This window comes from Ruditapes philippinarum, unplaced genomic scaffold (genome assembly GCF_026571515.1).
Source record: "Ruditapes philippinarum isolate M1 unplaced genomic scaffold, ASM2657151v2 ctg2151_1_1_1_1, whole genome shotgun sequence".
Taxonomy (NCBI): domain Eukaryota; kingdom Metazoa; phylum Mollusca; class Bivalvia; order Venerida; family Veneridae; genus Ruditapes; species Ruditapes philippinarum.
Genome location: NW_026858348.1, coordinates 53117 through 67370, shown reverse-complemented (window position 1 = coordinate 67370; position 14254 = coordinate 53117). Strand labels below are relative to the sequence as shown.

Below are 14254 nucleotides of genomic sequence, written 5' to 3'. Positions count from 1 at the left end.
ACAAATGAGGACGAAGACAGACGACGGACATTCAAACATCCTTAAAACTCACCCTGAGCAAGATCAGGTGATCTAAAAATGCCAAATAAAGAAACTAAAAATGCCACATAACATGTAAACACAACAAAAATGTCGTGACAAGGATCGAAAGTATGTGATTCAATTTACAGGGATACTTTTTACAGCCACCACACGGCACTGATAAGAAAATAGAGTAAAACAGATAATTAAAGAAACTGGTGTGTGGTCCCTCGGATGCATTATTCACAACAAAATTACATGAAAATTTCGAACTCAGTTTTATTGAGTCTGTACATGAACAGCAATTAAGAAGTGCAACATCCCTTTCCCCTTTAACACCAGCTTGAGCGGAGCTCAATTGTCCGAACTAAAAGATCCCAACTCGGTAAAATTGAAAAATGCTTAGGGCTTAGTTTGAAAGAGCAAGTTACAATCCTCGCTCCCAAGCACCGGCTTAAGCAGTATTCAACATTTAACTAAGAAGAATTGAGAGCTGAGGTATTTACAAATTTGAAACCTATGTGAATACTGATGGCTGAAAATAGCAAAGAGCAATAACTGAGAAATAATGCAGGATAGGTTATCGTTCTTGTGTGTTGCACACCTCCTCAATGAGATATATCCACCTATTAAGTGTCAAGTTGATATCTTGCGCACTTTTTTAGATAAGCTCCGGACAAAAAGTATGAAAAATTAAAAAGGACAATTACTCAAAAATTATAAAGGGTAGAGATATCATTTTTGCACGCAGCATTCCTCCTCAATACGATAATTCCACCAAATTGAGTTATGTTCCGGGTGAAAAATTAAGTATGAAAAATAACAAAGGGCACTAACTAAAAATTATGAAAGGTAGAGTAATCATGATTGTACACTGCATACATATTGAGTAAGATCTATTTACCTATGAAGTTTCATGTTGATAGCTCAAAGGCTTTTGGAGTTATGCTTTGGACAATAATGATCTTTGAAAAGTAACAAAGGGCTATAACTGAAAAAAATTAATGGGTAGCTGGGTAGAGTTATCATTCTTGTGCACTGCACTCCTCCACAATATGATCTATTAATCTATAAAGATTCAAGTTGATACCTTTAAAACTTTTTGAGTAAGCTCCGGACAAAATGTATGGAAACTAACAAAGGGCAATAACTCAAAAATTATGAAGAGTAAAGTTATCATTCATGTGCACTGCACAACCCCTGTGTGAGATCTATCCACCTATGAACTATGATAAACAAGATTAACAAGGAAATGCGGCGTTGAATGAACGCAGCCCCCACACGACCAAGCAACAAGAACCAGTGGCAAGGAGCCCAGGCGGATCCCAAACAAAAACCGGACAGGGGACAAGGCAGGGCACGGACAGGCTAATATGATGTTTCATGTTGATATCTTAAAGGCTTTTGAGTTATGCTCTGGACAAAAAATAAGTTTGAAAAATAACAAAGGACAATAACTGAAAAATTATGCAGGATAGAGTTATCATTCTTGTGCACTGCACTCCCCCTTAATATGATCTATCCACCTATGAAGTTTCAAGTTGATGACTCAAATACCTTTTGAGATATGCTCCGGACATAAATGTTGGACGGAAGGACGGACGGACGGAGATTATTTCTAAGGGTGACGTTCAATGTACGCAACCATGTATGATTACTGTGCTGGATGTAGAATAGCTTTCATTAGGGATTCTTATTTCTCTCTTTTTTATTAAATATCTCGAAATAAAAATCTGTTTTCTCGGAGGAATAAAAATCTGGAAACAGAATGATCCCTCGGAAGCATAAATCGCAGCAAAATTACATAAAAGTTGCAGACTCTGTTTAACTGAGTCTGTACATGAGAGATAATGAATAAGTGCAACATCCCTCACGCCCCCTAGTACCGGCTTAAGCAGTACTCAATTCTTAACATTTAATAGTGCTGACAAATGGTCAAATGTATTAAAAATTGCAGACTCTGTTTGATTGAGTCTGTACATATAATTTAGTAAATCAGAATCCCGTAAAAAAGCCAAAGATGGAAAATAGCAAAATAGACACGAAAAAAGCAGTCTCTCTTTGATCGAGTCTGTACATAAGGGATGATGCCCTTTAGCACCAGTTTCTCAACACTGAAAAGCGCTTGACTCAATGATCCCGAAGGACCAGAAAAAAATATATATAAAAGAGAAAATAAGAATCCCCGAAGAAAGCCCAAAACGGCAAAATTGAAATGATGCAGGCTCGGTTTAATGTAGCCTGTTCATGGACGGTTGTCAAGTGCAAACTATCATCCACACAATCTAACACCGGGGTAGCAGAATTCAACATTTAAACATGAAATTGTAAAATTTTGATTTTAGAAACATCCGCAGATATTCATAAGGCGGTTATCATGAAACCTTCAATGTGACATTTCCGTGCCATTCCATGAAAAGCGGCGTATAGCCCCAACACAACACTGAAGTCGATGACTTCTAATCCAGTTACTTCTTTGGCATGGGTTCGATCCCCGGGAGATGCTTTGGTAGTTTAGCGCGGAGGAAGGTAGTCTAGTACTAGTGTAACACTCCAAGAACGATGGTTAGGAAACTTCCCGCCCTTATGACTGAAATACTGTTGGGGAAAAGGCGTAAAATGAAACAAAACAAACTGAAGTTAAGTATGGGACAATTTTTACGGTCTGACACGGCATGGCATTTGACACCTGCTGTTCTGAAGTATAAATATCCGGAAAAGGTGATCTCAGGAAGAATTAATATCCGCAAAATTATATAAAAATTGTAGACTCAGTTTGATTGAGTCTGTACATAAACAAGAGGGTCATGATGGCCATGAGTCGCTCACCAGAAACAACTGCTTTTCAGTGTTAGAATGTCAATATATTCTAATATTAAATTTGAGCATAGAATATGTTTAAACAATAATTTGAAAAAATGCAATGACCTGGGGTATTTTAGCTTTAGCTTAAACCAAGCTAATCAAATTAATATGAGCAAACTTGATAAAAGACTACATAAGAATGCTACAAAGTTTGGTGGTCATCTTTCAATTTTTTCAGTAGGAAATGATGTTCGAAGGTTTTTTCTATTTTTAGCTTTAGTGGCCCCTAAAATGGGCTAATCAAATAAATATAAGCAAACTTGATAAAAGAGTACCCAAGAATGCTACAGACAAAGTTTGGTGATCATCCATCAATTGGTTCTGAAGTAGAAATTGCTTAAAGGTTTTTCTATTTTAAGCTTTAGCAGCCCCTAAAAGGGGCCAATCTAATGAATATGAGCAAACTTGATAAAAAATTACCCAAAAATGCTACAGACAAAGTTTGGTGATCATCCATTAATTAGTTCTGTAGGAGAAGATGTTTAAACGTATTTCTATTTTTAATTTTAGCGGCCTCTAAAAGGGGCTTATCAAATTAATATAAGCAAACTTAATAAAAGACAACCCAATAATGCTACAGACAAAGTTTGGTGATCATCCATCAATTAGTTCTGTAGCAATAGATGTTTAAATGTATATCTATTTTTAATTTTAGAGGCCCCTAAAAGGGGCCTATCAAAATAATATTAGCAAACTTGATAAAAGACTACCCAAGAATGCTACAGATAAAGTTTGGTGATCATCCAATAATTAGTTCTCTAGAAATAGACAGTTAACGGTATTTCTATTTTTAGCTTTAGCGCTCCTATAAGGGCCAATCAAATTAATATGATCAAACTTGATAAAAGACTACCCAAGAATGCTACAAACAAAATTTGGTGATCATCAATCAATTTTTTTCTGTAGGAGAAGATGTTTAAAGGTTTTTCTATTTTTAGTCCCCTAAAAGGGGCCAATCAAAATAATATTAACAAACTTGATAAAACACTACCTAAGAATGCTACAGACAAAGTTATGTGATCATCCATCAATTAGTTCTCTAGAAATAGGCATTTAAAGGTATTTCTATTTTTAGCTTTTGGCGGCCCCTAAAAGGGGCCAATCAAATTAATATGAGCAAAGTTGATAAAAGACTACCCAAGAATGCTACAGACAAAGTTTGGTGATCTTCCATCCATTAGTTCTGTAGAAGAAGATGTTTAAAGGTTTTTCTATTTTTAGCTCCGCTGACCCCTAAAAGGGGCCAATCAAATTAATATGAGCAAACTTGATAAGACACTACCCAAGAATGCTACAGACAAAGGTTGGTGATCATCCATCCATTAGTTCTGTAGAAGAAGATGTTTAAAGATTTTTCTATTTTTAGCTCTGCTGACCCCTAAAAGGGGCCAATTGGAATGACTTGAGCAAATTAAAGTGTGACTGTCACAAGGATGCTACAGACCAAATTTGAAGTAAATCTGCCCATTAGTTTCAGAGAAGAAGACGATTGTTGACGCATGACGACGGACGACGGAGCATCCCCCTTTGATACTAATAGCTCAGCCTGAGCCTTCGGCTCTGGTGAGCTAAAAAGTTAAAAACAGAATCCAGTAAGGAAGCCCAACTAAGGAAAAAAATGAAAATATTGCAGACTCGGTTGAGCCTGTTGATGGACAGTAGTAGACACTGCAAACTACCGTACTCACCCACTTGCACCGGCTTGAGCAGAATTCAACATTTAACATAAACTGGTATTTTTTTTATATTTGAATCATCTGCAGATGTGTTCATATGGCGGTAATCATTGAACCTTTGACGCGACACGTAAACATGTGCAATTCCACGAAAAGCGGAATATGGTACCTAAGTAACAACATGCGTGTGCCCTAAAAAGAGAAACAACTGTCATCATTGATGACATGTGTCGCCTTATGATAGCCAATTGCATATTGAAGCTACTGTGTAGCAGGAGACACAAGAATCATTAACAAGGCAAAACACATGCTTTATTCAAGGGGTATAACACGGCTTAAAATCCTTCATTCGGAAAATCTATGCAATATACACAAGTACTTTTGATCAATCCTGTACAGTTTAATTGAAATTGCATTAGTGTTTTAAGAGGAGTAGTCCAGACAAATCATAAAAATAAAATCATTAAAGGGACATAACTGTGAGAAAAATCATTCAATGTTGATGAGATGCACAACTAAATCAAGTACTGATCATTCCTATAAAGTGTTTATGAAATATGATAAACAATATCAACAAGGAAAGGCGGCGTTCAATGAACGTAACCCCAACACGACCCAACAACAAGAACCAGTGACAAGGAGCCCAGTCGGACCACAAAACAAAAACAGGACAGGGCACAAGACAGGCTTATCAATAAAATGATAAATAATTTGTAACTGATAAGGAATTCAAAGAAAACTAATTATAGATTGAATTAAAGGAAATAATTTGTTACTGATAAGGAATTCAAATAAAACAATTAAATGATTGAATAATAGGCCAACACAGTCAAAGGGCACAGGGGAAGGGAACAGGAGACCCGGGGAAGAGTGTGGGTAAAAAAAGAAATAATACTAGGGGCAAAGGGGAAGATACTTACCGTAGACGAGAAAACAACAAGTGACACACGCAAATGTGTCACCAAAACGGTATGAAACAATATAGACATCTGAGGAACACAGAGGGGTGCCGCCTTGGAACAGTCAGCAGCACAAGTACTGCTGGGGAGTTTAAACCGGTTAATGGTGCACAAAACCTAATTACACCAGTAGTTTCTAAAGTGTATTCCAAACAAGTAGCTGGCAACACAAATAAAAACACCTTTTTAAAGGGCCATAACTCGACAAAAAAATCAAGCGAAATACCGTGTTTTATGCGCAAGTACTTGAACTTAATTAACACCTTTTTATTCAGGGGCCATAACTCCACCAACAATCATTCAACAAAAAAAACTTGTAATACTACAGAATTATTTGAGGTACCAATCAGTCCTGTAAAGTTTAAAATTGCATAAGTTGTACAAGAGGATTAGTCCGGACAAACTTTGAACATAAAAACATTAAAGGGAAATAATACAAAAATCATTAAATTTGGGGGAAATAAAAATCCCTAAAGAAAGCCCATCACGTCAAAATTGAAAATTTTGCAGGCTCGGTTTGATTGAGTCTGTTCATGGACGGTACTGTCAAGTGCAAACTACCGTCCACGCCCCCTAGCATCGGCTTATGAAGAATTTAACATTAAACATGAACTGGTAAAATTTAGAATTTAGAAACATCCGTAGATGTGTTCATATGGCGATTATCACGGAACCTTCAATGTGACACGTATTCCATGAAAAGCGGCATATGGTCCCCAAGTAAAACAAGAGGGCCGTGGTGGCCCTGAAATCGCTCACCTGTATATAGGCCCCCGGGGCGGGGCAAATTTTGACCAAGGGGCTTTTATTTGAACACACTTGGTAGAAACCCATTTGAAGATGTTTCATGATAAATATCTTAGCTCTAGCTCTAAGGAGATTTTTTAAGTTTTTACTATACACATATAGGGAAAAACAATGACCCTCCCATCTGGGCGGCGCCAATTTTGTCCCCAGAGCTTTTATTTGAACAAACTTGGTAGACACTTACTAGAAAATAATTTATGCTTAATATCTAAACTCTAGCTCTTTGGTTTTGTTTAACAGATGTTTTTTAAAGTTATTACTATATGCATATGAGAAAAATCAATGATCCCCGGGGCGGGGCCAATTTTAACCCCAGGACCCTTATTTGAGCAAAAATAGAAGACACCCATTAGAAGATGTTTCATGCTAAATATCTTAGCTCTAGCTCTAAATGTCTTTTTTTTTAAAAGAAGATTTTTTCAAGTTTTTACTATAATCAATGACCCCCCCCCCGGCGGGGCCAGTTTTGACCCCAGGGCATTTATTTGAACAAACTTGGCAGACACTGACTAGATGAAGCTCTAGCCATTACGGTTTTCTAAAAGAAGATATTTTAAGTTTTTTCTTTGGGTGTCCATGGCAACCAGAGTTCTGCTTGGAATTAAATTCTTTGAACAATTTTTAAAGTTGACTACCAAAGGAACATCCCTGTGAAGTTTGGATGAAATTGGCATAGTGGTTTATGAGGAGATGTCGTTTAAAGTAAAATGTTACGGACGGACGGACGCCGGACGAAAAACGATCACAAAAGCTCACCATGTCTTTTTGTGACAGGTGAGCTAAAACTGTGTGTGCCCTAAACGAGCAAAAAATGTGCGGAACTAAATAAAATGTAATTTTAAAAGGGGATCTGAGGTTATGAAGCCTGCATATCACAGATATGACGTCAAAAGACAAATTTAAAAAGCAGGCCACATATCCTAAGGGTGATTCAACAGTATTTAATTGAGGAATACAGGAACCACCCAACAAAAGCCTCAAAAGCCGATGATATGCACAACTAGACTTGGTACTTATCATTTCTGTAAAGTATGAATGAAATTGCACCAGTAATTTCTAAGAAGTAGTCTGGACAAGATTCTATGTAGCTGGCAACACACAAAAGTACACCTTTTTATTCAAGGGCAATAACTCCACCAAAAACAATCAACCTTAAACCTGTGTAATATGCGCAAATACTTAAGGTACAGATCAATCCTGTAAAATTGCTTCAGTGGCATAAGAGAAGTAGTCCGGACAAACTTTAAAAATAAAAAAAAATCATTAAAGGGCCATTACTCTGATAAAAATCATTTAACCGAAAACATGCCGACGATATACACAATAAAACTTGGTACTGATCATTCCTGTAAAGTTTGCATGAAATTGCATGAGTAGTTCATGAGGAGTAGTCCGGACAAGTTTTGTAACGGACGGACAGACAGACGACGGAAAAGTTATCCCTATATGTCGCAACTTCAATGTAGAGGCGACACAAAAGAATGGGAAAAACAAATTAAAAATAAATTTTGAAAGGGGATTAGGGGTTATGAAGCTTGCATATCACAGATAAGCTGCCAAAAGACAAAATTAAAAAGCAGGCAATATATCCTAGTGGGGATTAAACAAAATTCAGGCGAGGAATACTGCAACCATCCGAACACTAAATTGGAAAGAAACCGAATAACCGAAAACATACACTTACAACAAAGAAAATAAAATTTGTATCAATAATTTATAACTACATGTACATGTACCTCCACCAGATGAACTATTTGCTGACTTTGAATTTAAAGCATTATTGTAAGCAAACACGGTAGAGTAATACATCCTGTTATGCGCTAAACGGGCAGTCGTGCAAGCTGATTTCTCGTATCTTGTCAGATTATGGAACTTTACGATATTGTCGTCTCCAGGTTTGGTTCCAACACCCCATAGAAATCTTTTTTGTTAAATGAAAAGAAATAAACATACTTGATTATACCAACACAAAAAAAACAACAAAGAACAAAAGAAAATAATAAAAATAACCACATAATAAAAAATGATTAAATCCTACTGTGGGACATTTTATATCAATTAATAAGAGTCACTTACTACTTAATTTAAACTTAAAATAAAAAGAAAATATATATTGGGGTTTGAAATACGTAAAATATGTAAGAATATCCCTGTATGGTAAATTACATATTAGAATAATTTGAAACGAATATAATCACCTATCTAGTCCTGACTCTGGATAAAAAAAGTCAATCCATTGAGCACATATCTTATCATCGTCTGCCTGAAAAGCTCTGTCATTACCGAGACGGTCTCCATCTAGAACATTACCAGCTATGGGCGGAGACTTGTCTATCAGTATTGGTTCATCTCCGTGTCCAGCCGTGAATAGTTCAACTAAAATCAAAAGCATTTTCAGGCAGTGTAAATCTAACATAGAATTACAGTAACAGTCATTTGTGAATAACTTTATCAAGAGAATAAACCATAAGATAAAGAGGATCTTTGTTTGTTTATGCGAAAGATGAAATTTGTCTTATAGGGTGAGCTTTAAAAACAGTATTCTCACGAGTGAATAAAATAAAATCTTGCACAACAACAAATTTTCTTTTTACTTTATGGTTAAAAGAAGTTTAAATGAAATTTTCTCAATATTAATTTAACATTAAAATCTGTTTTTCTCATTGGTAGCCTCGTGTTTAGTCGAATTTCTCATAAATACAAGAAGTCTTGAGCTGAAAAATAAGTCGTTTATTTAATTCAAATAAATGAATGATCGCTTGTTTTAATAATAAAAACAATTCTATTAGAAGAAAAAGTCACACCATCTGACCTTATTTCCGTTACTTACGGCGAATTTTATATTAGACGAGGCTTTGGATAATGTAAGCGGCCGCCATTTTTAAATGTTGTGTACGGGAAAATTTTTTTGTTTGATTTGGATATGTGAGTAAAAGACAGAAAAAATATATTTGGGATTGATTGTTACAGACAATAAATAATTGTTGACAGATGTGTAAACATTCAAAAAAAGGCTAGAAATTTGGAAAACATGGAATTGTTGAAAGGCTGTCTAACGAACTCTGGGTTGTTTACTTATTCTTCGGCCTGATGACTGTCATTTCTTTTCAAGTTTTCATATTGCAATAGGCAGTTATTTCTCGAAGGATACTTAAATATGCCCAAATGTCATCAAGAGCAGGATTTTGCATGTGGAAGGAAGTGTATTTTTCAGACTGTAAAAGTGAAAAAAAAATGTTCAAAATGTTTAGAGACGATATTTGCCGAGTGGTTATTTAAATGAATTGAAGTAAGTTTTTATCTTTTTATTACTTTTGAACTTTAAGATTTTTACCAATATCACCTTTGCTTTACTCTAAACAGCCCTGACAATGTCAGAATTGTCAGCAAAACTTTAATTGAGGTACCACATGGGGAAAATATATAAAAAGGAGTCTCGTCATTAAAATGTGTGAAATTATATTTTGATAATTTTCCTTGTGAAAATATACCATTATTTGTTACTCTAATACGGATCCATGCTGGTATTCCCTCTTGTAAACCAAGCTCCTTTACGGCTACGAAAGGATCATCCCTGTCCTTTGAGGCATGGAGACTGTATGGCTTCAACTGAACGTCATACTTTGTTTTACCAAGACCGAATTCAGCGTCAGATATTTTAGACAGCTCGTCTGTGGCGTTATAGTATATAGCAATAAGGTCAAAATCCTCGTCGTAAATAATATCTGTTACACCGTTAAAAACAGGAGGTGTTGTATCAACGGTGAATGAAGTAGAATGACAAACTGTCGTAACAAGTGATCCACCTAGTTCTGCACCATTTAAAGCTTGAACTGTTATATAGTATGGACCGTCATCAAGATGAATCCCTTTATGAAATCCAGAATCAGTCCAAAATTTCTTGCTTGTTAAATGTACATATGGGTCATTAAATTGGACAAGATCTGTGCCGCAAACATTTCTTCCGATGGCCCATGTAAATCCCCGCAAACCGCTTTCGTCATCGTGGAAACCTTTCCAGTTGGCTATACAAAAATATGAATGCAAATTAAATCGTTCTGATTCCAAACTGTAGTCTCTGCCACATTGCTTATACATATCAGTGTTACGCTTTGGTCAAAGTATCAGTAACATAAGGCGAACGCAAATGACGACAAGAGTTAAAAACAACAACATAAAATTGAATAGCCTACATAGCTCAACAGGTGTTCTCAAACAAAACCATAAAATAAGAAAATGAAAATATAGAAACACGTGTATATTATGAATCAAAATTTATTGGTACGATTCTTGGTCTGAGTAATGTTAAAAGCGTTATAGGCTTTTCATTTTAGGTCATTTTGAGAAAAACATATTAAAAAGAAAACGGAGTTAGCAAATGATAAGAAATTTACACAAAAATACAAGTGTCCTAAAAACATTGTCATCAAAACACCCCCAATAAAGCAACTTTTTCATTTTCGTATTAAATATAAAGGGCCATGAAGATGCACTTATGTTTCAAATTATTAGCCTTGAAATTAATGCTGTTTATCTATTTCCACAAGTATTGCCTCTATCACAATAAAAAACAGAATCTCTTAAGAAAACCCTACTCGACAAAATGTAGGTTGCAGGTTTGATTGAGCCTGTTTATTGACTGTACTGGTAAGTGCAGGTTACCGGCGTTTGCAGAATTCAACATAAAAACAAAAGTTTGCAGTCATATTATCGACACGCAAATGTTTTCTACTTTAAATTTACCTGACACATAATTGTTATTCAGAGTGTAAAGTTCGTCTAGCAAGGGCTTGTGTCCATTAAAAACTGTACCAGAGCCTTTACCATCTATAATTATTCTAGAAAATAGAAATTATAGGAATTCAATAAATAATCCATATCTTAGTGAACGTATATAAACTTCATAGTTCATTCTTAGAGACGATATCTTACTAATTAAAATCAAATTATTCATATTTATGTTTTGCAATGCAAAGTAAACTAGAACTGTGTCCAAAGGACACAGATGCCCCCACTGACAACATTCTGTTAAATTTGGTCGCAACCAAAATTCCTTCCTTTACTTCCATCTACACATTAAGGTTGTTCATCCCTGGACGTTTAAGCAAAATATGCCATCCGGTTTAAGAGGAGTTGCGTTCACAAAATTTCTATATGGTATATAGTGAAAAGATCAACAAAGGGTCATAATTCTGTAAAATTTGGTCACAACAAAAATTCCTTCCTTTACTGCCATCTACACATTAAGGTTGTTCATCCCTGAAAATTTAAGCAAAATCTGCCATTCGGTTTAAGAGGAGTTGCGTTCACAAAATTTCTATATGGTATATAGTGAAAAAATCAACAAAGGGTCATAATTCTGTAAAATTTGGTCACAGCAAAAATTCCTTCCTTTACTACCATCAACAAATTAAGGTTGTTCATCCCTGGAAGTTTAAGCAAAATCTGCCATCCGGTTTAAGAGGAGTTGCGTTCACAAGATTTCGGGACGTACGGACAGACGGACATTCTTACCAGAGATACATTATGGGGATTTCTTTTGTTATTTCCTTTGTTCTTTTAACCCCACAATGCAGAAAATAACCCCACAAGAGAAACGGAATGAATGACATCAAAGACATCTATTGTTATGAGAACAATAGACCAAACCCCATAATGTAGCTATGGTTTGTACGGAAGGACGGACGTACGGACAGACGGACGGACAAGTGCAACGCTATATGCTCCAACTTTGTGGGGGCATAACAATACATTCTTCCTAAAAGAACATAATTCAATAAATTTTACCTATGATTGTTTTCCCAAGTGACGTCAATACATTGCTGAGTTACAGCTGCGTTACATTTATCTGCTCGTAAAATATCTTGGCGTGCATTCTTAATAATGCCGGGTTCAGGTGGAGTAAAATCTACCATTGTTCCTTCGCCTACAAGATAAGCATCATAACCTAGAACGTTCCTAACTTTTGTGTTAACAAAGTATGTTGAACCATGTGTCAGCGGCAAGCCAGAGTATTCTATCGGAGTATTATAGCCAGTGCCAAGTCTTTCGAAGTTACTGTATGTGCCGCTTATGCGCAAGTAAGCATTTGCACCTTGTACAACATCATGTAAATCACATGTCTCCGAGTGATACTCATAGTCAAAGGACACACAGTTCGATCCATAGCTTATGCATGTCTTAGCACAAGTCTCTGCATCCGGGGTATTCTGCGACGTTAGAATCCATGCCACCAACTTTCCCTCCCTAGGAATTGTGAAATGTTTTAAAGCACCGATCACTCCATTTCGTGTTGCAGAATGATCAAGTCGGAGCTCCTGCCAATCCTCAAATTGAGACCCGGATTGTCCGGGACTAAAGCCTACAGCTTTGTAGTGAGTTTCTACCAATGGACTGTCGTCAAAGGCTACGACTGACGCAATGATTTTATTTGGATGACTTGAAAACTTATAAGGATGTTCCACTCTCCCGTCCGGCAGTGTGCTATCATATGTAATAAGGAAACATTGACTTATCAAAGACAAGCCTTGACTATTTTGTGCCTTGACTGACCAGTATAAAGGGATACCTCCAGGAAGTTTTGACGGTACCATGAGTGAGTTACCTCCCATATCAGTCCAATCAACGACGTTTGTTCCACCACGATGTGTTCCAATCGCATAAAATAATTTTACCTCACTGACTTCATCTTGTGCGTGCATTTCTATTCTAAAGGCTGGATCGTAGAATGGTCTTCCAAATACTTGTTGTACAAAACACCCTCTAGTCCCTGATCTTTTTTTCCTTTCATTTATTGTATTAGGTAAAATTTCAGGAGGGGATGGGTCGTCGTCTCGTTTTTTCTTGTTGAAAATATTTTTGCGGATTGATGGTACAGCATATTCCCAAAGTAAACCTTCAAACACGGTTACCCGTTTAAAGAAAAGATTTAACTCTACAACAGCTTTTAGCTGAAGACGAAGAGGAGTAAACACCATGTCCATCCTTGCCCTGTAATGAACACACAAATAAGAATACTGGTACTTAAAATAAACCAAGACCAATTTAACCGTTTCATCGGATAAAGGATCAAATTTTATTAAGACGTACAAGTTACGGGCCTAAATGTATTTAAAAATGTGAAAAACATTTTTTATTTTTTCTTCATATTCATACAATATCAAGTGTTCATTTCCAAAGTCTCTTTTTGAAGTTTTGATACTTAATCATCGAATGCCTTGCTAATAAAACTACTTTTCGGCAGACGTTTACCAAAGTGAATTGGTATTGCATACCTTTTACTTATGGTTAAAAAAGAAATCATACCCGACATCAATAGGATACTTTGAGAAGACAAGTTCTGTAGTCATGGGGAATTTGGTTTCCATTAAATATCCAATTAAACGTATTGCTCCCCTTGCAATGAATATGTCAACAGCAATATCGCCCCATACTTTACCACCTACCCACGGTGTCAAAGTTAACTGATGAAAAAAAATGAAATGTCACTATAAACGAGTTTAATTTATGCTGCTTTGTTTAAATATTTTGTTTTGAATTGTTTTCAGGATGCTTTACCGTAAAGGAAATATTACATAAGATAGCAATCAAAAATTATAGCATTATAGTCCCGTAATAGACAATAAAGATGTTTAAAATAAGTTTTTATCATAACATTTTACAATTCGGGTAAATAACTTCAGGCATATATTTAATCAATATCCTTAAATCAAATAATACGCAACTTGTCAATTTTGGCTTTCTCTTGTTGCTTTGATCTTTTACTTTGTTTTAATACTTATATCCAAGATACGATGCTACTGTGTGTTCATGATTACATTAAAATGTTTCATACCGAAACAAAGTTATAAAAACAAGTTCAAGTTTTTTCTGTAAGTCTTTCTTTTAAATTCATTTTTGTTAAATAAGCTAAATTTGGAGATTAAA

The 14254-nt window shown here is 35.8% G+C and overlaps 1 protein-coding gene across 1 annotated transcript in view; it reads right to left on the bottom strand.

Annotated features, from left to right (window-relative positions):
* The window catches only part of LOC132752919 (uncharacterized), a 77129-nt gene that overhangs the window by 22267 nt on the left and 40608 nt on the right, over positions 1-14254 (bottom strand). The window contains 6 exon segments of the mRNA XM_060743327.1: positions 8065-8249; positions 8527-8704; positions 9820-10353; positions 11072-11166; positions 12116-13318; positions 13634-13791. Coding sequence (XP_060599310.1) covers positions 8065-8249; positions 8527-8704; positions 9820-10353; positions 11072-11166; positions 12116-13318; positions 13634-13791 — 2353 coding nt within the window.